The 24,551-nt window shown below is 42.6% G+C and overlaps 1 protein-coding gene across 3 annotated transcripts in view; it reads right to left on the bottom strand.

Moving 5' to 3' along the window:
- Positions 1-19,458, bottom strand: part of LOC135524280 (tripartite motif-containing protein 44-like) — a 69,152-nt gene extending 49,694 nt beyond the window's left edge. For 2 of the 3 annotated variants that reach the window (XM_064951682.1, XM_064951684.1), the window contains exons 1-3: positions 19,192-19,458; positions 8,723-9,390; positions 5,848-5,925 (exon numbers count right to left, since the gene is read on the bottom strand). In XM_064951682.1, the coding sequence (XP_064807754.1) occupies positions 5,848-5,925; positions 8,723-9,343 (699 nt within the window). In that variant the 5' untranslated portion in view covers positions 9,344-9,390; positions 19,192-19,458. The remainder of the gene's footprint in view (positions 1-5,847; positions 5,926-8,722; positions 9,391-19,191) is intronic. The other variant, XM_064951683.1, reaches the window with a different exon arrangement.
- Between the last annotated feature and the right edge of the window lie 5,093 nt (positions 19,459-24,551).

Here is a 24,551-nt window from a genome sequence, read left to right as displayed (position 1 = left end):
GATAAGAATAAGAGATAAAAGTAATAAGTAATTAAAGAGCAGCAGTAAAAAAAATAACCAATATATACAGGGGGGTGGCGGTACAGAGTCAATGTGTGGGGTCACCAGTTAGTTGAGGTAATATGTACATGTAGGTAGATTGAATTAAAGTGACTATGCATAGATGACAACAGAGAGTGGCAGTGGTGTGGAGAGGGGAGGGCAATGTGAATAGTCTGGCCATTTGAGTAGATGTTCAGGAGTCTTATGGCTTGGGAGTAGAAGCCTCTTGGTCCTAGACTTGGCGCTCCGGTACCACTTGCCGTGTGGTAGCAGGGAGAACAGTTTATAACTAGGGTGGCTGGAGTCTGACAACTTTTAGGGCCTTCCTCTGACACCGCCTGGTATAGAGGTCCTGGATGGCATGAAGGCCATACCCAGGCCTTCTTTAAGAGAGTCTATAATGTTTAACCTATAGATGCTACAAAGCATAAATTGGTGTCATATGAAGATTTAGCGCCTGCTATGCAATGAGTATTTTATTCCAATATAATAATTGTTACATTGATTAATGACTATGGAAAAAAGAAGCACATTTTTCAATAAATTACACTCCATGTGCAAATCTCAGCTAGTTTTAAAGAGCAAATTCCCCTAAAAAGCAAGTAATCCCTTTGAAAATGGCCTATGTGGCATCGATATGGGTCAGTAACATTTATTCTCGTGTCGAAACGTAGTTTGGAACTTCCGTGCGTCACAACAAGTAAATGAAGGTTGGGTTTGGGTGAACAATTATGACAAGAAATCATGCCCCGTTATGCCAAGCTCCATATGCAAATCACCCCTCTGCCCTTCCCTTATGATTAGGGCTCCGTTGTTTCATCTCCCCCAACACGCTCAAAGGATCACTGCCATTAGAGAATGAAAACCCCAATACGTATTGACCATGCCTCTATAGTGTGCATGCTCTGCCGAAGGACCCTAGTATGCAGAATAGGTGCTTGGAGTTCGTCGGCCCCTGTCTACACCAGTAATGCTAGCTTGGTGTGCAACGACCCGTGGTGGTTAATTATAACCAGAGATACTAGAATATAATGCACTCTCTGGTATAATAGAGGACTACATGAAAAGGCGGGCCGAACAGGCCACCATTAACATTGACGGGCTGTTGTGGAGCATCTGACCGTAAGAAGCTACAGATGGTAGTGCGTATGGCCCAGTACATCACTGGGGCCAATCGTCCTGCCTTCCAGGACCTATATAATAGGAGGTGTCAGAGGAAAGACCATACAATTGTCAGAGACTCCAGTCACCCAAGTCATAGACTGTTTTCTCTGCTACAGCACGGCAAATGGTGCCGGAGCGCCAAGTCTATAACCAAAAGGCTCCTTAACAGCTTCTACCCCCCCATTGCTGAACAATTAATCAAATGACCACCATTATTTACATTTGTGACCCGATTCAGGAAACTAGGCAAGTCATGACTTCACAGGAGAGCTGTGTGAAAGTAAAACATTTTTTCAGCAGAAATGCCTTCTCGACCATGTGACCTTTCACGTGCCTTAATATCAAACTTGTATGCCATCTGTAAATATGAATAAGAGTTAAATTACAAGCATAGTTGGTTTAGCCATAGAAAAAGCAGGCAACCTTCCCAATAGCTATGATTGGCTGAGATAATGAGTGGGCTGGACATGCCGAGAGATGAGTTTGGATTGGTGTGCCATATAGCACTCGTCTGTCTATTGGAGCTGGTCAGTATGTCTAGGTAATCGTGTCAAACGTAGCTTTAAAAAAAAAATTGAGCTCAGGTTCATCATGTTTCCATTGATCATCCCTGAGATGTTTCCACCTGTGGTTTGGAAAGGCACACACCTGTCTATATAAAAAGGTCTCACAGTTGACAGAGCATGTCAAAGCAAAAACCAAGCGATAAGGTTGAAGGACTTGTCAATAGAGCTCCGGGACAGGATTGTGTTGAGGCACAGATCTGGAAAGGGGACCAAAACATTTCTGCAGAATTGAAGGTTCCCAAGACCACAGTGGTATCCATCATTCTTAAATGGAAGAAGTTTGGAACCATCAAGACTCTTCCTAGTTCTGGCTGCACGGCCAAATTGAGCAATCAGAGAGAAGGGCCTTGGTCATGGAGGTGACCAGAACAGAAGGTCACTCTGACAGAGCTCCATAGTTCCTCTGTGAAGATAGGAGAACCTCCACCAATCAGGCCTTTATGGTAATGTGTCCAGACGGAATCCACTCCTCAGTAAAAAGCACATGACAGCCTGCTTGGCACCTAAAGGACTCAGACCATGAGAAGCAAGATTCTCTGGTCTGATGAAACCAAGACTGAACTCTTTGGCTGGAATGCCAAGCATCACCTCTGGAGGTAACCTGGACACCCGTGGGGATGTTTTTCAGCGGCAGAAACAGGAAAACTAGTCAGGATTGAGGGAAAGATGAACCTGCTCAGGACCTCTGGGTGGGTGGGGGGACAACAACCAAAAGGACAACAACCCCAAGCCCACAGCCAAGACAACACAGGAGTGGCTTCAGGACAAGTCTCTGAATATCCTTGAGTGGCAAATACCAGCAGAGAGCAACCTTTTTGAATCAATCTTCACATTCATTCTGTTGGTAATGCCTACAAATCGGATCATAACTCTAAAAGTAGCAGAGACCTATGCTTGCTATGCCTATAAATTATATTATGTTCAGCAATATCTTGCCCAGTCAAACATGTTAATATATTTTTTTATATTTGTAAAGTAATGTAAAAAAAAAATTATTGAAATCAAAACACTACTGATATTACAGAGCAAACGATAAAGCTTCATATGACACCAATGTTTGCTTAGTAGCACCTACAGATGAAACACTATGGAGTCTTAAAGGAGGCCTGTGGAAGGCCAAATGTCACAAATATGCCAAATTGTATCAATTATTTCTCAATTATGCTTTTAGATACAAAAGTCAAATATATGTCAACAATTCTTCCTCCAAAATGGATTATGGATTAAATCAAATCAAATCAAAAATCAAATCAAATCTTGATTTTGATTTGATTTGATTATGGATTACACTTTGTGAAATCCCACAAACCAATGGGTCCTGTCTGAGGTGATTGAGCCAGCAACACCACAGAAGGCAGTGCGCCACTGACAGAATTATGCAGCGGAAACAGTAAATAAAAAAGAGACAGAGGTAAATATGCTGACTACCTGCTGCCTTGATCTAAACCTCCCCGCTTCCCTGTTACCTGCTCTCTGAGAAAGACACGTATACACACACAGAGAGATGCCCAGACAGAGAGACATGCAGGCAGGCGGTTAGGTATGCAGGCAGGCGGTTAGATATGCAGGCAGGCACACCCCCCATGCTATCCTAATCCCCTGGTCACCCATTAATATGTATGGGCTGAGTCACAGCATTACTGTGCTTTTTGTATAATATTCCATTCCCCCTGCAGGTATAGTGTGTGTGTGTGTGTGTGTGTGTGTGTGTGTGTGTGTGTGTGTGTGTGTGTGTGTGTGTGTGTGTGTGTGTGTGTGTGTGTGTGTGTGTGTGTGTGTGTGTGTGTGTGTGTGTTCCATCCCCCTGCAGAGCATGGAGATATGAGTTAAGAGACGTGAAGATTAAAATCCCCATACCTGAGGCAGAGTACATAATTAAGTAGAGGGAATTTAATAAGTAAACAGCAGCTATGGGTTAAACCTTTTTATCCACTCACCTCCCTGAAAAGCACACGCACGCACACACACTCCCTTGGGACCATGCTAAAGTTTAATCTCTTCAAACTTCCCCTTCACACACACACACCCTTCCCTCTGCCAGCATTGAACTGTAGTCTGAACGGTAGTAGTCTTGCATAATGAGAAGCTGTGGCATTTGAGAGCATGGAGAGGACACACTGACAAATCGACCTAATGGTTCCTGACGCTTCAGCCTGTGAGTGAGGAGGGAAGTGGATTCTCCTGAACAGGCCACACCTCTCTGGTGGGAAGACAGGAGACAAAAGGTCTAGGAAGGCCCAGGGGCAGCATTGGTATTCTAGTATGATAATATGCCAGGGCTGGTATTCCAGTGAGTACGATATTAAACTGATTATGAGAGTAGGCAGATTATGCAATAGTCACAGAAACACCTTAATTCAGCTTATATTAAATCGCCATGAGGTCCAAATTGAAGTATGCATATGTCGATTAAAACACCTGGTTTTCTGAGCAATCTCTCAACTTATTAGGACATGTAAAGACCTCATTCGGCGTTCCAGCGGTGTATTTGATCAGCTCATGTGCTACCACCAGCCGAGAGCCTCCCTCTTTAGCACAAGTGAAGTGAGTTCGTAACAACGGAATGCATGTGTCTTAGAAGTAGTTTTCACATACAAACTTTATATATGTCTGAACTCAGAATCAAATAGGCTTCCCAAACATAACACTGTGGTAGGACGTTTATTTTGATTGGCATTGATAAGAGTGCTAGCAGGTAGCCGGATTTCAGATGTGTCCATGTAAAAATAATTATTAGGGAAAACGTTCTTCTTGCAAAGCATGTCGTTGTTTTAATCCACAATAATCATAATATTGTGTACATGTAACTGTACTCAGTGACTACTTGCCAATAAGGGTATTACCTTTTCACAGGGTGTTCAAATGAACCTGCTACATTATGGTGCTTGACAGCGGGTCAGCTCTCAGAGGGGGCGGCGTCACGCTGCTCCGCTCACAGAGAGAGACATAGTTATGCAACGACACAGCAGAGTGTTAAGGCTGCAGGGTTCGCTGGAGGGCCAGGTTCAACACTGTCTATGGTAAATAAATTAGACCTGGCTGATTAGCAATGACCTCCCACGTGCGCACGCACGAACACACAGTTATTTAGGCTGACATTAAAGACATTATTTCCAAGGTTGACCGGGGATAAAGAAAGTCTATTTGAGTTGCTGTGTGTTAAAATGGGCCAACCTGGCAAGAGGGAGAGCAACTTAGCTACCTGCCAATCCTATAGCCTACCCAATTTGTAAGTAATAGTCGCTCTGGATAAGAGCGTCTGCTAAATGACTTAAATGTAAATGTAAATGTAGGAACCAACAGCACAGAGTGAAATTATTAATATCACTCTGACCGCTGCCAAATAATCAATCCCATACACTGAACAATAAACTCCTTAGAGGAAAACCTACAGTCACCAACACAGTATAAAGGACTCTGTGCTAAAAGACTCTGTGCTATTTTCTATTTTATTTAACTAGGCAAGTCACTTAAGAACAAATTCTTATTTACAATGACGGCCTACCCCGGCCAAACCTTGACGCTGGTCCAATTGTGCACCGCCCTATGGGATTCCCAATCACGACCAGTTGTGATACAGACTGGAATCGAAACAGGGTCTGTAGTTATGCCTTTAGCACTGAGATGCTGTGCCACTTCTGAGCCCTCTGCTATGTCTCAGAAGTAAACCAGGTGGTATCCCTGTTACTCCAGTACTGCTCAACAAAGCCATAGATGTCTGTCTGAGAGTTTATGAAGACAGATTTAGGTGGTGATGTCATAAATATCTAGATTTTTAGAAAGGTATGATGCTCCAGGAAGCCAAGTGGGAGCCTTCTCAGTGAACGGAACACAGTGAGTAAATAGGAATAATTGGCTCCCATGTATACTTCCTCTGTCTCATTTAGGATGCAATCTCTGTGTATTCCATCTTTAGCTCACACTAGACTGATGTGTGTCATACTGCCACAGCTGGGTTTTGTTCTTAGAGAATTAGGAGAATAAATCAGACTTCCTCGTTCAAAGCAGTGTTCCCGGGGTAGAAACACTGTCGGCCATATTGGAATGTTAGTTCTAATAGTGTGGTTGTACTGACCTCAGGGTTGGTCCACTTGGTCTTGATATGGTCAGCCATGTTCTGTGTGCAGCCCAGCAGGTCATAACCCTCCCTGCTCTGGAGGAGAACAAAGACAACACAGAGACAGACAGTCACACAATTTCAAGTTGGTTTGTTTTTGAATTTTGTAAAATTCCATCATTCCTAGGCTTAATCTATTCCTCAGAGGCGAAATTATGATGATGATTACCCCACTTGGTTCATCACTAATTGGTACTATAATGATACGGGGTGTAAATGGGGCCATGATAATGTCATCTCTCTCCTCCCTACGTAGTGATGATGATGTGTCATTCCCTCCCCTGCACATTATCCATGATATCTCCTCTGCCCACAGAGAGCAGTCAGTTAGTCAGTTAGTCACGGGATGGGACGGGCTGTAAAAGGCCTGCAGTAAAAAGCCATCTGGGAAGGAATCCCTCCCTAGCCAAACAGACATTGGAATATGTTAATCATATTCAAAAAAAAAAAAATGTTGTTTCCATACAAATTATTAATAGGGCTTAATAATTGGGAGGATTTGTCATGAGGTCATTGTAGCCTTTACATGGTGGCATACTGTTATTATTTTGACATGAAATCATTGTGTTAAACATATGGAGGTACTCTGCTCAACTTTTATAAATCCCTAGTGTGTTGACTGGAGGTAATGTATCCATGCATGAGAGCTATTAGTCTATTGTAATCATATAATATTACAGACACTACATAAACAATATTGATAGTATTGTTTCTCTATAGGGGATGTAATTTGCAGTAGATGGCTTAAAATGAGTTACATACAGGCTGTGTCACTTCACTGTATGCCAGTGGAGGCTCCTCAGAGGAAGAAGGGGAGGACCATCCTCCTCAGTGAATTTCATGAAAATTAAAATGGTAAAATATTGAAAAAGTTATCCTTTTAAATACAACTATACTAAATATAATCATGTCATCAAATAATTGATTAAAACTCACTATTTGGCGAAGAAGCTCTACAGTAGCCTCAACAGCTATCTGTAGGGTAGCACCATGGTGTTGCTGGAAGACAGCTAGTTTCCGTCCTCCCCGAAGTCAGGCTGTGACTTCAATACAAAACCTAGGAGGCTCATGGTTCTCACCCCCTTCCATAGACTTACACAGTAATTATGACAACTTCCTTAGGAGAGTCCTCCAACCTATCAAAGCTGTTGCAGAATGAACAGACATGTTGTCCACCCAGTCAAAGGGTCAGATAATTAATCTAGTACTGAAAGCATAAACTACAGCAGTGCATAAAATGTGGTGAGTGGTTTAATCAAAGAGAAAGAATGACAGTAGTTGTACATTTCTTCCAAAATGAAAGAGAAGCAAGAAAGAAATAGAGAGAGATTGTCTTTTTTCTCACTTTGTTTCCCTTACTTAGCTATCAAATGCAGCTAGCAGGTTTAGCCTACTCAAACATCCTGCTCAAACAGAAGGATGCTATGTTAGCTAGCGGGCTATGGCTATCCAACAAAACACTGGAACTCTTCCAAGTCTAGGTAAACTTTGGTTTGACTAATTTATTGCCGCAGGTGTAAATGCTTACTGACTTTACACTGTAACGTTACTGCATGATTGTAGCGGGTTTACGAACGCGTTAGTTCTATTGGCTATGCAGACTATGACGTTACTTTAGCTAATATGGTGACTACGATGTAGGCTGTGTGTAGTGGTTTGGCTTGGAAAGGTTTTTTTCACCTGGTCACATACAGCTGATGTGCATTGAAATCCACAAGCGAAAGGAAGAGTTGAGAGGAGGAGAGCCCATAGACGCAAGAAGAAATACAACGTGGCTGATATGAAAGTGAATGTGATCAGGGGTGTATTCATTTCACCAATTCTGTTGAAAAATGTATTCTCATTATCCCCAAAATGGGGATAAACATACCTGAATTTCTCCAATAGAAACTCTTGTTTGCAAATGTTGGACTAATGATTACACCCTATATCAGCTAGATGCAAGCAGGAGTGTGTAAGGCTGTATGGAATTTCACTGTCTGTCCATGTGTCACTGTCTGCCGCCTCAAATTTGTCTCTCGACCTGTGTGCACCTACATTGTAAACTTACATTCATAGGCTAGGTTGTAGCAACCTTGTGATGGGTATCGGGAAACATTGAGTATCGTGTAGTAGTCTAAACCTATCGCTGATACATTGAACGGGGTGAATGGAACATGAATGACAGTCATCCAATATGCTGTAATAGAAATAAGGCCATGCTGAATAAAAAAAACTAAATGCCTCCCTCATCTTAAATGGATAGAAATCGTATAGCAGTAGCAGTCATTGCCATCTTAAATGGCAATGACTGCTACTGCTATACGATTTCTATCCATGAAGAATACCTTTGCAGGTCATTTAATCAAGGACACAGGTGGCAAGGATCTCTCTCCCCCTTTACAATGAAATGCATGTTTAGAACTCTTGTTGGCCGTTGTTAAGGGTCTGCATGTTTGTATACCCTCTATATACAAAAGTATAAAAGGACACCCCATCAGAATAGCGGATTATCTTGTGGCTGAATGGAAGCAAGTCCCCCCCACAGCAATGTTCCAACATCTAGTGGAAAGCCTTCCCAGAAGAGTGAAGGCTGTTATCGCAGCCAGGGAGGAGGGGGGGGACCAACTCCATATTAATGCCCATGATTTCGGAATGAGATGTTCGGCAAGCAGATGTCCACATACTTTTGGTCATGTACTGTAGTGTTTGTTAAATTGTGGGACTGTGCTTAAATCCATGTTATAAATGTGGTACTGCACTTATATCAAGTTTATTAACAGTGGTACAGTGTTCTTATGTGAAGTCATTGCGAGTCTGCCTGCAGGTATGATATTATTTAAGTGCGACTCACCTTTTGCCAGATGTAGGCCTCGCGCAAGGTGATGATCTCATGCTCGCGGTGCTCCCCCTGCACGGCACACACCACACAGATGACCTTCTCGTCAGTCTTGCAGTAAAGAGTACCCTCCTGGCCATGCTCATTACAGCGCAGCCTCTCCACTGTCACCGTCTCCCTCTTACTGCCCCCCTCTGGGGCTGCCACTGCCTCTTCATCACCATCATCTTCATCATCAACTTTTCCCTCCCCTTGGACTCTCTCTCCTCCACACGCCTCGTTCTCTTGTACCCCAGTCCCACCCCATGCCCCATTTTCCACCACCTCTTGCTCTGCCCTACGCCCAATCTCTCGAACCCTTTCCTCCCCCTCCCCTGGGTCTCTGTCCCTGGCCGGCTGTTGGGACCGGGCCTGGGGCTGCGCCACTTCCTGGTCGTAGGGCGTCAGTAGGTGTCGTGTGCTGTGGACATGTTTCTCAGCGTGGGTAGAGCAGAAAGCGAAGCTGCAGGTGTAACACACCTGGGTTGCCTGCTGGGCCTCGTCAGGCTCACAAGCGTCACATGACCCATCCATCTGTGGTAACTCCTCCTCCTCAGGTCCTCCACTTCCTCTCCAGGGTTTCCCTTGGTCTGTCATTGTGGTGGGTATGAGTAGGGTGAATAGGGGACTATGAGCAGGACACCCTGTAGGAGAGATCAGTAGTACAGGACAGAGTATATAAATAGTGTTGACCAGGGAACATACTCACACCAAGCTCTGAAGAAAGGTTATGTAGTCAGAATGTTACAGTCAGCGCTTCTAGATATATCAAATGTGTTTGGGAGGGACAGACAATCTCTCTCTAAGAAAACAATAGTAATCTACACCTTTAACAAACACATCCTCCTACTGTACATCACCTAAGCAACAGCAACAAGTTGTAGCGACTACTGTCAGAGGGAAAACACAACCCAATTCTTCCACAGGTACTGTACTGGTTAGGTTACTTTCTAAATGTAATCCGTTACGTTACCTGTCCAAAATTGCAATCAGCAAAGTAATTTTTGGATTAACCAAACTCAGTAAAGTAATCTGATTACTTGGGGTTACTTTCCCCTTAAGAGGCAATTAGAAGAAGACAAAGATATATTGCAGGATAAACCAATGTTAGAGTTTACATAGCTGGCCATAAATCAATGTTGCATTTTCATTTATGGGTTGGTTATGTAGGCCTCTTATAACCCATTGCTTTCTACGACAGATAATAATACGATTAGGCTATATCGTTCCAAAACAATCTATGTCCGTCAGATTTCCCATCAATCCAATTAATTTAATACCCCTTGATCTTCAAGAATATTAAATATGTTATATGGAAATATAGACTAGCCAAATAGTTTTACCTGAGCATATACACACACATACTCAGTCGGGGTCTCAATTTACTGTTGAGAATTAGAATAGTAGGATACACAAGGTGCAAATTTGAAATGTTGTGTATCAGCAGTTTTTTTATCTTGTTATGTCACTCAAATTAGCCATGTCAGCTAACAATTTTTTGATTGGTAAATTAGTCTAGCCAGATATCTAAACTATTAATAATGGCCGAATACCGGCACATACCCAGGGGCTCTGACCTCCAGGGAGCCCTCCTGATTCGGTGTGCGAGTTCATTAGAACGTGCGTTGAAGATGTCGTTCCCATAGCAACGATTAAAACATTCCCTAACCAGAAACTGTGGATTGATGGCAGCATTCGTGTGAAACTGAAAGCACGAACCACTGCTTTCAATCAGGGCAAGGTGTCTGGTAACATGACTGAATACAAACAATGCAGCTATTCCCTCCGTAAGGCTATCAAACAAGCTAAGCGTCAGTACAGAGACAAAGTAGAATCCCAATTCAACGGCTCAGACACAAGAGGCATGTGGCAGGGTCTACAGTCAATCACGGACTACAGGAAGAAATCCAGCCCAGTCACGGACCAGGATGTCTTGCTCCCAGGCAGACTAAATAACTTTTTTGCCCGCTTTGAGGACAATACAGTGCCACTGACACTGCCTGCAACGGAAAAATGCGGTCTCTCCTTCACTGCAGCCGAGGTGAGTAAAACATTTAAACGTGTTAACCCTCGCAAGGCTGCAGGCCCAGATGGCATCCCCAGCCGCGCCCTCAGAGCATGCGCAGACCAGCTGGCTGGTGTGTTTACGGACATATTCAATCAATCCCTATACCAGTCTGCTGTTCCCACATGCTTCAAGAGGGCCACCATCGTTCCTGTTCCCAAGAAAGCTAAGGTAACTGAGATAAACGACTACCGCCCCGTAGCACTCACTTCCGTCATCATGAAGTGCTTTGAGAGACTAGTCAAGGACCATATCACCTCCACCCTACCTGACTCCCTAGACCCACTCCAATTTGCTTACCGCTCAAATAGGTCCACAGACGATGCAATCTCAACCACACTGCACACTGCCCTAACCCATCTGGACAAGAGGAATACCTATGTGAGAATGCTGTTCATCGACTACAGCTCGGCATTCAACACCATAGTACCCTCCAAGCTCGTCATCAAGCTCGAGACCCTGGGTCTCGACCCCGCCCTGTGCAACTGGGTACTGGACTTCCTGACGGGCCGCCCCAGGTGGTGAGGGTAGGTAACAACATCTCCTCCCCGCTGATCCTCAACACTGGGGCCCCACAAGGGTGCGTTCTGAGCCCTCTCCTGTACTCCCTGTTCACCCACGACTGCGTGGCCACGCACGCCTCCAACTCAATCATCAAGTTTGCGGACGACACAACAGTGGTAGGCTTGATTACCAACAACGACGAGACGGCCTACAGGGAGGAGGTGAGGGCCCTCGGAGTGTGGTGTCAGGAAAATAACCTCACACTCAACGTCAACAAAACTAAGGAGATGATTGTGGACTTCAGGAAACAGCAGAGGGAACACCCCCTATCCACATCGATGGAACAGTAGTGGAGAGAGTAGCAAGTTTTAAGTTCCTCGGCATACACATCACAGACAAACTGAATTGGTCCACTCACACAGACAGCATCGTGAAGAGGCGCAGCAGCACCTCTTCAACCTCAGGAGGCTGAAGAAATTCGGCTTGTCACCAAAAGCACTCACAAACTTCTACAGAGGCACAATCGAGAGCATCCTGGCGGGCTGTATCACCGCCTGGTACGGCAACTGCTCCGCCCTCAACCGTAAGGCTCTCCAGAGGGTAGTGAGGTCTGCACAACGCATCATCGGGGGCAAACTACCTGCCCTCCAGGACACCTACACCACCCGATGTTACAGGAAGGCCATAAAGATCATCAAGGACATCTACCACCCGAGCCACTGCCTGTTCACCCATCTATCATCCAGAAGGCGAGGTCAGTACAGGTGCATCAAAGCTGGGACCGAGAGACTGAAAAACAGCTTCTATCTCAAGGCCATCAGACTGTTAAACAGCCACCACTAACATTGAGTGGCTGCTGCCTACACACTGACACTGACTCAACTCCAGCCACTTTAATAATGGGAATTGACGGGAAATGTTGTAAATATATCACTAGCCACTTTAAACAATGCTACCTTATATAATGTTACTTACCCTACATTATTCATCTCATATGCATACCTATATACTGTACTCTATATCATCGACTGCATCCTTATGTAATACATGTATCACTAGCCACTTTAACTATGCCACTTTGTTTACATACTCATCTCACATGTATATACTGTACTCGATACCATCTACTGTATCTTGCCTATGCTGCTCTGTACCATCACACACTCATATATCCTTATGTACATATTCTTTATCCCCTTACACTGTGTATAAGACAGTAGATTAGGAATTGTTAGTTAGATTACTTGTTGGTTATTACTGCATTGTCGGAACTAGAAGCACAAGCATTTCGCTACACTCGCATTAACATCTGCTAACCATGTGTATGTGACAAATAAAATTTGATTTGATTTTTTGATTTTGTTAGTCACTCTCACTCAGATATAATTAACATGGCATAAATTATGGCAAAATGTGTATAATTGCAGGTAATTCGTTTTAAAACTACAACATTTTCTCTACACCCCATGGGAAAATGTGTAGAATTGCAGCAAGTGAACTTCTCTGCCGTCAAGAGGGTGGTGACTAAAGTGTTTTGCCCGAGAGGTGGGGGGGGGGGGGCTCACTTAGGTGTAGAATCATTTACCCAACCAAGGAGGGCCCCCCAGTTACCCATGTGGGCCCCCTACCTCTTCTCCTCCTCCCATTTGATGATTAGCAGAGCGGGCTCCTGTGGTTGACAGGTGGAGTAAAAAATGTTTTTATATAAATATACACTACCGGTCAAACGTTTTCGAACACCTACTCATTCAAGGGTTTTTCTTTATTTTTACAATGTAGAATAATAGCGAAGAAATCAAAACTATGAAATAACACTTATGGAATCATGTAGTAACCAAAAAAAAAAAGTGTTAAATCTTAATAGATTTTATATTTGAGATTCTTCAAAATAGCCTTGACAGCTTTGCACTCTTGGCATTCTCTCAACCAGCTTCACCTGGAATGCTTTTCCAACAGTCTTGAAGGTATTCCCACATATGTTGAGCACTTGTTGACTCCTCCCAAACCATCTCACTTTGGTTGAGGTCAGGGGATTGTGGAGGACAGGTCATCTGAGGCAGCACTACATCACTCAACCTTCTCGGTCAAATAGCCCTTAAACAGCCTGGAGGTGTGTTGGGTCATTGTCCAGTTGAAAAATAATATTATATTCCCACTAAGCCCAAACCAGATGGGGTGGCTTATCGCTCCAGAATGCTGTGGTAGCCATGCTGCTTAAGTGTGCCTTGAATTGTAAATAAATCACTGACAGTGTCATCAGCAATGCACCCCTACACCATAACACCTCCTCCATGCTTTATGGTGGGAAATACACATGTGGAGATCATCTGTTCACCTACGCAGCCTCTCACAAAGACAAGGCGGTTGGAACCAAAAATCTCCAATTTGGACTCCAGACCAAAGGACAAATTTCCACCGGTCTAATGTCCATTGCTCGGGATTCTTGGCCCAAGCAAGTCTCTTCTTCTATTTGGTGACCTTAAGTAGTGGTTTCTGTGCAGCAATTCAAACATGAAGACCTGATTCACGCAGTCTCCTCTGAACAGTTGATGTTGAGATCTCTGTTACTGAGTGTCTGTTACTTGAACTCTAAGTAGCATTTATTTGGGCTGCAATTTCTGAGGCGTGTAACTCTAATGAATTTATCCTTTGCAGCAGAGGTAACTCTGGGTCTTCCTTTCCTGTGGCTGTCCTCATGAGAGCCAGTTTCATCATAGCACTTGATAGGTTTTGGGACAGCGCTTGGAAAAACGTTCAAATTCTTTACATTTTCCGCATTGACTGACCTTCATGTCTTAAAGTAATGATGGACTGTCGTTTCTCTTTGCTTATTTGAGCTGTTCTTGCCATAATATGGACTTTGTCTATTACCATATAGGACAGTCTTCTGTGTGCCAACCCTACCTTGTCACTACACAACTGATTGGCTGAAAAGCATTAAAGAAAGAAAGAAATTCCACAAATTAACTTAACAATGCACACCTGTTAATTTAAATGCATTCCTGGTAAACTACAATTTATGCATATTCAACGGGTATTGAATATGCCACTGCTGTCGTCCTGCCACTGCGGTCATCCTTACTTCCAAGCATTTATTCAAGTTGGATAATCTTTGGATGCTGACAGCAGTCACATTGGAAGACATAGCTTGGACTATGGCCTATAAAAGCGTATTCCTGCTCTTTTCCCGCAATCCATCACAGATTTGGTGTGTAATAGTGGTCTCTGACTTGTTGTCAGACTCATGTGGAACAAACTTTAACTTGTGCCTTTTTTCAATGCTGATTTGAATGTAAAAATGTAAAATAGAAAAATGTTAAAGATAAATATTTTCTTCTAATCCTAGAAGTAATCATCTGTAATCTGATTACAATATTTTTGCTGGTAACGTAACGGATTACAGTTAGTTTTTTTTCAATACGCTACTTTTTAAAATTTATTTTTTTAAATGACTTCACTCGTCATCTTTTGCTCCTGTCCCTTTCTTTCATTTCACTCTACAGGAGAGCATATAAGAATGCAGGCTACCCGCACTGCCTGCCTGACACACACAGCAGGACCTAAGCTTCATTCAAACACTATGTGGCACTATATTGAATCACTCCAATATGGTATCCTTCTGCGCGGAAGGATACATTCCAAGTAAGATTAGTCCCATGTACCGGGTAGTGCAGCTGCCGCCGCACTACTTCCAAATCTTTCATTTCTTGGCTCATTCCAGAGAGGATTTGCTTGGTAAGAGCTCTATATTAGAGAGTGTATAAGCACAGAAGTATACCCGCTGCTATTCAATACCTTGGAGCAGCTAGCGAGCCTCTCTATTTGGGTGCTCTGCTGTCCCCCCACTCAGTTTGACTTGTGTCATCTCGTTCGGGTTTTGTTCTTGTTTTTAAATCACTCGTGACAGTGTACTAACATGGGCAATACTCAGTTTGGTCGACCAGTATTGCGGCGCTGGCGGTTTGTCTTAGTTGTCTGTGGGACTCTGTCCACCAGAACCCTCGCGGTTTTAGCCTTCCGGTTCTGGGACCGCCTACCCTGCAGCCATCTTGCCTAGACTCTTGCTCTTATGTGTTCCACAGTGAACAAGCTATGCAAAGAGGCTAGCTTAATGAGGTGTGACCATTGCAGGACTGAGCACAATTATAAATACACTGTACACTTCCCATAAGTCCTGCCAACACTTTCCTTAAGTCCCCGCATTTATACCAAGAAATAAGCTATAAAAAGGTGGCTTGAATTACAACTGACCCACACGTATAAAGCAAGAAATAAGATATAAGCATGTGGTAGAATGCCCTACCCCTTAACGGTCACAGTTCACACTCCATGTGTCCACCTTCACATAGTTTGTGTTCAAAATACCCACTTGCATTATGCGTTCTCCTGTTCTTTCAAGGGTGCTCTTCTGAGAACACCTGAAACAGCATATCGTATAGATTGGGAGAACACAGAGCGCTTAAAATCCCCCAAAACTGAAAGGTACCTCGATGTGACCTCTAACCTAAACAGTAAAGTTCATCACGCACCTGGCGTCAACAAAGATATATTGTGTAGCATAAAAGCATGTGGACCCTCCTTCAAATTAGTGGATTTGGCTATTTCAGCCACACCCGTTGCTGACAGGTGTATAAAATCGAGCACACAGCCATGCAATCTCCATATACAACCAGTGGCAGTAGTAGAGCTCAGTGACTTTAAACGTGGCACCATCATAGCATGCCACCTTCCCAACAAGTCAGATCATCAAATTTCTGCCTGCTAGAACTGCCACAGTCAACTGTATGTGCTCTTATTGTGAAGTGGAAACATCTAGGAGCAACAATGGCACAGCTGCAAAGTTGTAGGCCACACAAGCTCACAGAACGGGACCGCCGAGTGCTGAAGTGGGTAGCAAGAAAAAAATATAGTCTGTCCTAAGATGCAACACTCACTGAGTTCCAAACTTTCTCTTGAAACAGCGTCAGCACAATAACTGTTTGTTGGGATCTTAATAAAAATGGGTTTCCATGGTCTGGGGCTGTTTTTAATGGTTTGGGCTTGGCCTCTTAGTTCCAGTGAAGGGAAATCTTAATGCTACAGCATAAAATGACATTCTAGACAATTCTGTGCTTCCAACTTTGTGGCAACAGTTTGGGAAAGGCCCTTTCCTGTTTCAGCATGACAATGCCCCTGTGCAAAAAGCGAGGTCCATACAGAAATGGTTTGTGAAGATCGGTGTGGAAGAACTACACTGGCCTGCACAGAGCCTTGACCTCAACCCCATCGAACACCTTTGGGATGAATTGGAACGCCGACTGTGAGCCAGGCCTAATCGTCCAACATCAGTGCCCAACCTCACTAATGCAGTTGTGGCTGAATGAAAGCCCCCAAAGAAAGCCTTCCCAGAAGAGTGGAGGCTGTTACGGCAGCAAAGGGGGACCAACTCCATTTTAATGCCAATGATTTTGGAATGAGATGTCCACATACTTTTAGTCATGTAGTGTAGCTAGCTACATCCATTTACAATATACCCAATGTAGTAGTGTTAGCCACTAGTGCTACCAATTCAGTGAAGGACTATGCCAGAATTGAAATATTGAACACAAATACTAAGTAAAGGAACAGAATAAATGTTCTCAGTACCATTCACTAAATGAAGGTGAAACCAACCAGAATTGCTTGGTCTGCTGCTACATCATTGTGGACGTATGACAGGTAAGCTTTCATGAATTGTACCGCGGCTGAAGCAAAAAAAAAAAAAAAAGTGAAATAAGCTATTTTGCTTACTGTTTAAGAATGATACATAGCCAGAAAACTGTAAATCTGCAGTTGCATTAGGACTGCTGGTGTTTTATTTCCAACGAGCAGGCTTACATTGTGATAAATTCATACAACAACCATGCATATTATTAAATTACACCGATGTTCAAGACAGCTTGAACCCTATGCATTGATAACTAATTGATAGGCAATATGATTCAATACAACGACATTAGGTCTAGACTACTTCATCTTAATGTATTGGATTCAAAACAAACACTGGCATATTATAAAAGGAGAACAGGTCCAATTTAATTATATGCAAACATAAACAGGAATATCAATTAAATGAATACACCAAATATGACTAATGCCCTTCTCTCTCCTTGCAGGGGATTAGACAGATGAACTGCAGTCCCCAGATGCCCATGCCTCAAAACCAGAATTGTCTGGAAACATCAATACTGGTTATTTCTTATAAAATATTAACCCTGTTGTTTTCCTGTATCTGTGTACATTATGAATACAACAGGATACTACATATGGTCCAAATAAGTTCTTATGTGCATGTTCATTCTCAACAAAGAATAATAAGAAATAAAATGAATACCAACAAAGAGTAAATTGCTCAGTAGCATAAACCTTTAATCAATCCCAAGAGAGACACATCAAGGAGATTAACATTCAAAAGCTTGTTCAGGACATGGGGGTACATTTCTTCACAACAGCCACAAGTTGTTGTTTTTTTTTTGTTGTTTTTTTTAAATACACAGGACATTCAACTCATTCAACTAATTGTTGTCTAAATTGTAGACAAATAGTTGAACATTGTGTTTGCTGGGCAGTAATAAAATGTGCACACAGAAATCATCCACATCTGTATTTTAGAAAGAGCTTCATATGTTACAATGAGCTGACAATTCTGCATGATGGAGAATACTGTGTGGATCCACTTCTAACATAGTGACGTTGCACACTGCTGAATAAGTTCCTGACTAAACTCCTGTGATAGGGTGATTTTCCTGGTGGACAGGAGGTCCTCAAGTTCTTCACATCTGTCTGGGTGATGGGGTGGGATGTGCATCAACCTAAGGAAAACAGAGCAGAAACAAAGCCAAGAGAGGATAAATTAACCTCAATGCTCAAATTTAAAATGCTGGTTGAAGCTGCTGAGAACCACAACTAGCTTTGTTAATGTGCAATGGTTTTTCATATTCATTGGCTTGATCACGTTTTAAGTTTTAAAACGTTAATTTCATTATATGCAATGGTGAAACAAAGGGGGGGGGGGTGACAAGAAGAAAGTTAGCTAACGTTAGGTAAACATACTACATGCCTGTATTTTCTGATAATTTAAGAATGCACAAATAACTTGCCTGGCTAGCAAGCCTAGATTGAACAGAACACAGTTAGCTGCATTTCCTGCAGGTTTTTTTATCCGATGTTAAAATGTCTTGCCTCCAAACCAGTTGGCGCAGTGACTCAACATTTGAATAAAACATTTATATGAAAGTAATTCGTTCAATATTAACAAAATATGGTGAATCAATAAACCTAATACTTACATTTTACAAAGTTATTCCTTATTCCTCTGGAACATTTTCTCCCAAGCAGGGACCTCAGACCCCGTTAATTTAAAAGTTTCGCTCTGTCGCAAGGTGTTATGGGATATCCTCCCCGGTTAACGAAAAAATGTGTTCCCATGCGTGCTTTGTTTTCCAGACTTTTCGCTTATAGAACTTCCGGTAAACTTAGTACATACTTGCCTTTTTGCGTTCTTATGTTTGGACTCGCACTTGAAAATGACAGTTGTCTTACGTACTCGCTATACGCTCTAGATAGAACACAAGTGTGCATTTTGGGATTCAATAATAGTGTATGAGACAAAGGCTGGTACTGTAGGTCAGTAGTAATATTTACGATTATACACAGCAGGGCCTAAACTTCATTCAAATCCTCTATTTTGTTCTCCTTCTCTGTGTTGAGGCCTATTCCCTCCTGAACAATGCTCGGGTATTCTCTCTCCTTCCTGACACGAACAACCAGCACAAACCGGGCTTCGCTGCAACAACAAAAACATCACCATCTTCTCCCCTCTGCTATATCCAGTTCTCTGACTCATTCATACACTCACTTTTCCCCTGTAAGGTCTACCAGTGGGCAGCTCAGTTGAAATGGGTACTCGCTGCTGGTATTTCTGTGAGGCAGGCGCTGCAGTCTCGTTCTCTTTCTGTCGCTCTTCGTTAAACTCTCTGCTGGGGAGAGCACAGCCAGTGTTGACGTTAGCTAGCTAGCACTTCCTTATGCAAACTGCCCTGATCTACTTTCATTTCACAGCTGAAGCTCTAGCTGCATTCACTTCCTTGTTTTCCTCAGCTGCTGGGTATTTATTTTCTCCCCCCTTTCTCTCTTTACTTCCTGGTTCTCTAGCGGCAGCCGGAGAGAGAGAAACTATATTGACAACCATAAAGGCAGAGGGAGCAGCCCGCTAGCAAACACAGACAATGGAGCAGGATTAAAAGGCTTCAGAGGGAGAGGAAACAAACTCTTCCACCGTTCTCCTCAGATAGAGCTAAGAGGCTATTGAGCTAGGCTCCACATAAGCAGAAGTGTTTGGTCTGTGTTTAGAGTGCTGCCTCCTACTCTATGGTGAAACATAAATACATGTTCCATTAACTAAACCGGCTACGTTGAGTGGCCATGTGCTATTTTAGACGATTGACACGCTGAAAGTCCGCCTCTCCCATCTACTAATTGTTTTTTAGGAGAATACTAACCCACAGGGGTGATTGAAAAATGAACAAGGTCCACACGCCAGTCCATTCGGTAATGCACATTAAAGTTGGTTGCCAACTGCCATATAGAATTCACAGAAGAAGAAAGATGAGAGATTAATAAAAGAGAACTAACTAAAAACTATCTAGGTTTCCCCTTTATCTGTGGATTAAATGTCAGATTAGAAAAAATATGACACAAAATGGGTCAAAATTCTACAAAGATCCAGCTAAAAAAAGTACCATATGCATTTCAGGTAAAAAACAACAACAACCCAATGATTATCTAACAAGATAAATTACCCAGCAACAGCAAGCTAGAAATGTCCATTAATGTTTCATCTGTGTTTTGACTTGTCCCCAAATGAATATAGTTGGTTCACAGTTGGTTTTGCTATTTTAACCGGCGTGTCATGAATGCATCTGGTGGGAATAGACAAAATCAACATGTGCATGGTGGAGGATGCATGCACAGAGCCAGTTTGGTCAAGGTGTAAACTGAAATCACAGTCTGAGTGGGCCTCAGAGGATGTGGACAAAGATGTGTTGCCAATTACAAAATATAAAATAACAAAGCCAGACAAGCCACACTGCAAGAGAATAAACAACAGACAAGCATTTAGCACAAACAGATGAGAAAATTATATTGTCCAAATCTTTAGTGATTTCCAGTGGAGAATAAGGGTGGCTAAAAAAAAACAACTCAGAAGGTCGGATTACAACAAAGACAACACTTGATATATCGCACTTGGGTAGTTTCACAAGAGTCCCTTTTTGGGTTGTGTAACTTGGTGGGGAATAAAACATTTACCTAATTTTAATTCTGTCACGACCAGCACATCCAACTTAATAAAAAACACATTTCCCATCTCAAGATGTTAAATAAAATAAAACATGTAACTGTTAAAACATTTCTAGCCTGTCTATGGGTAACATTGTTGAGGTGTTACGCTCGACCCACTCAGTTTTGCACTCAAAAGTGGCCAAAAAGAGTAGAACGAGCTCACTTGCTTTTACACTATGATTTGACTATTAGATGTTCAATGTTGATTTTGAAAAAAACATTTTTTAAAGGAATAGCTTCACCAAATTAAAATAGTTCAGTTCACGGTTGACCTTAAATTGAGGGATAGGTTTCCCCCCCTTAAAATGAATCACTAATCACATGAAATATATAACAATCATCAGGAATAATGTTCTCAAAGCAACAAAATAACTAGGGCTTTACAAGGATGGTGAAAACCTGGAGAAGGGTGAAACTATGCAGAGGGTTAAGTAAGCTCTAATTGGCAAGATATGGCAAGACCACATAACTTACTCACTATAGAACATCATTGCCTTTTTATGCACTTTTTCTCTATGCTTATTCTGACCTTGAACTTTAGTATGAGAATAGCATGCTATTCACCCACTAACCGTTTGAGGTGGAACGCAAATAAATGAAGGTGTGGTGGAGGTGTGTCTAAAGATACAACGTATTCGGACCTTCACTTTAAGCCAATTCAAAGCCAATTCTCAGTGCATTCGGAAAGTATTCAGACCCCTTCCCTTTTTCCACATTTTGTTACGTTAATTAAAGCCTTATTCTAAAAGTGATATTAAAAAAATAACAATCCTAGCCTCCCGGATGGCGCAGTGGTTAAGGGCGCTGTACTGCACCAGAGATTCTGGGTTCGCGTCCAGGCTCTGTCATAACCGGCCGCGCCTGGGAGGTCCGTGGGGCAACGCACAATTGGCCTAGCGTCGTCCGGGTTAGGGAGGGGTTGGTCGGTAGGGATATCCTTGTCTTATCGCGCACCAGCGACTCCTGTGGTGGCGGGCGCACAGTGTTTCCTCCGACACATTGGTGCGGCTGGCTTCCAGGTTGGATGCGCGCTGTGTTAAGAAGCAGTGCGGCTTGATTGGGTTGTGTAACGGAGGACGCATGACTTTCAACCTTTGTCTCTCCCGAGCCCGTACGGGGGTTGTAGCGATGAGACAAGATAGTAGCTACTAACAATTGGATACCATGAAATTGGGGAGAAAAAGGGCAAAAAAACCAAAAAAAAAAATCCTCAATCTGCACACAATACCCCATAGCGACAAAGCAAAAACAGGTTTTAAGAAATGTTTGGAAATGTATTAAAAATTAAAAATAAACACAAAAATGGACATAAGTATTCAGACCCTTTGCTATGAGACTCAAAATTGAGCTCATTGATCATCCTTAAGATGTTTCTACAACTTGATTGGAGTGCCTCTGGCAAATTCAATTGATTGGACATGATTTGGAAAGACGCACACTAGTCTATATAAGGTCCCACAGTTGACAATGCATGTCAGAGCAAAAACCAAACCATGAGGTTGAAGGAATTGTCCATAGAGATCAGAGACAGGATTGTGTCGAGGCACAGATCTGAGGAAGGGTACCAAAATATTTCTGCAGAATTGAAGGTCCCCAAGAACACAGTGGCCTCCATCATTCTTAAATAGAAGAAGTTTGGAACCACCAAGACTCTTCCTAGAGCTGGCCGCCCGGCCAAACTGAGCAATGGTGGGAGAAGGGCCTTGGTCAGGGAGGTGACCAAGAACCCGATTGTCACTCTGACAGAGCTCCAGAGTTCCTCTGTGGAGATGGGAGAACCTTCCAGAAGGACAAGCATCTCTGCAGCACCACCAATCAGGCCTTTATTGTAGAGTGGCCAGACGGAAACCACTCAATAAAAGGCACATGACAGCCCGGGACTCTCAGACCATGAGGAACAAGATTCTCTGGTGTGATGAAAGCAAGATTGAACTCTTTGGCCTGAATGCCAAGCATCATGTCTGGAGGAAACCTGGCACAAGCCCTAGGGTGAAGCATGGTGGTGGGAGCATCATGCTGTGGGGATGTTTTTCAGCAGTAGGGACTGAGAGATTAGTCAGGATCGAGGGAAAGATGAACGGAGCAAAGTACAGAGAGATCCTTGATAAAAATCTGCTCCAGAGTGCTCAGGACCTCGGAATAGGACAAAGGTTCACCTTCCAAAAGGACAACGACCCTAAGCCAAGACAATGCAGGAGTGGATTTGGAACAAGTCTTAATGTAATTGAGTGGCCCAGCCAGAGCAGGGTATCTCTGGAGAGACCTGAAAATAGCTGTGCAGGGATGCTCCCCATCCAACCTGACATAGCTAGAGAAATCTGCAGAGAAGAATTGGAGAAACTTCCCAAATACAGGTATGCCAAGCTTGTAGCGTCATACCCAAGAATTCTCGAGGCCGTAATCACTGCCAAAGGTGCTTCAACAAAGTAAATGGTCGGAATAGTTATGTAAATGTGATATTTTATTTATTAATTATTTTATTTTTTATTTCTAAATTAGCAACATTTTCTAAAAAACTTTTTTTGCTTTGTCATTCTGGGGTATTGTGAGTAGATTGACTGTTTAATACATTTTAGAATATGGACGTAATGTAACAAAATGTGGATAAAGTCAAGGGGTCTGAATACTTTCCGAATGCACTGTATGCTTGAAACCGGAAATGTGTCCGAAAGCTTCTTATGGAAGGTGTGACACAATTGTGGAGCCACCTGAGGCATGCAGAGGCCAAATTGAGCTTGGTACTTCATCACTGTGCGCCTCCCAATTTTAATAACAATGCATAGGGCTCCATATAGCTCCGCATTGACATGATTGGTTGACGGTAGGTGGGGGCAGGAAGTCCTATATAATCACAAACTCACTTCCTTGACAAGATCTCTGCCCAACAGCTCTGCACTGCTCTGTGAAGCGCAAGCAGTATGAATGCCCTGACTTCTGCAGAGACCATATCACCATAAATGCTGCACGGCCAATGCAGAAGTCAGTTTGACAATGCACAGCCTTTTAATTCCCTAATAATTCGACCACCATTGATAAGTTCTAGCAAATCTACTGGTCTGTTAAGGGAATATATATGTTTAAAGTAATGACTAAAGAGTTCCACCCTGAAATGTATAAGACTACGTGAAATGTATTAGAATTGTAAGACTATATTCCAATAATACCTGTGTGGGACAAGTTAGGAGGGAGAAATGTATGGTTGAGAAAAGAGGCTGGTAGACTACACATGATATCTCTGAAAAAGCTGACAACAGGAGAGCCCTTCCAAGGTCTCTCTAATCTAGGGAGGAGAGGAGAGAACGGCGAGAAACTACCAAGGCTGGTAGAAAAGTGATAAAACTGTGTGTGTGTGTGTGTGTGTGTAGAGGGGGTTATAAAGACTGTTCAAATTTTGGATGACTTTAGAACGTTCTCGTGAATAAAGAACCAACCTTTTGCCGAAGCTGAGTCTTTGCCTAATTATTATTAAACCCAGGGTCTTACAAACCTTGGGGATTGGTCAAAGCTTAAATAATTGTTTAGTTATCATCATTGGGATTGAACATTTTCGTAACATGGTCCCAATTGGAAATGCATCTACTTTATTTTTTCCTGATAGAAATAACACCATTCTCAATGCACTGTAATTTCCAAATTAATACAAACTGTTGAGTAATTTATTTGCATAAGGGGATTGTGAATATAAATTACTTTTTAGATTTATTTATCTTTTGATCACTGGATTCAAATGTGAAACCAGTCATACGGCAGAAAACTGAAACATATCAACTTTCCCACAATAAAGGTTATGAAATGCTGTTCCATTATCAATCAATCAATCAAATGTATTTATAAAGCCCTTTTTACATCAGCAGATGCCACAACGTGCTATGCAGA

This window comes from Oncorhynchus masou, chromosome 31 (assembly GCF_036934945.1).
Source record: "Oncorhynchus masou masou isolate Uvic2021 chromosome 31, UVic_Omas_1.1, whole genome shotgun sequence".
NCBI lineage: Eukaryota > Metazoa > Chordata > Actinopteri > Salmoniformes > Salmonidae > Oncorhynchus > Oncorhynchus masou.
This window is presented reverse-complemented; position numbering and strand designations above follow the sequence as displayed.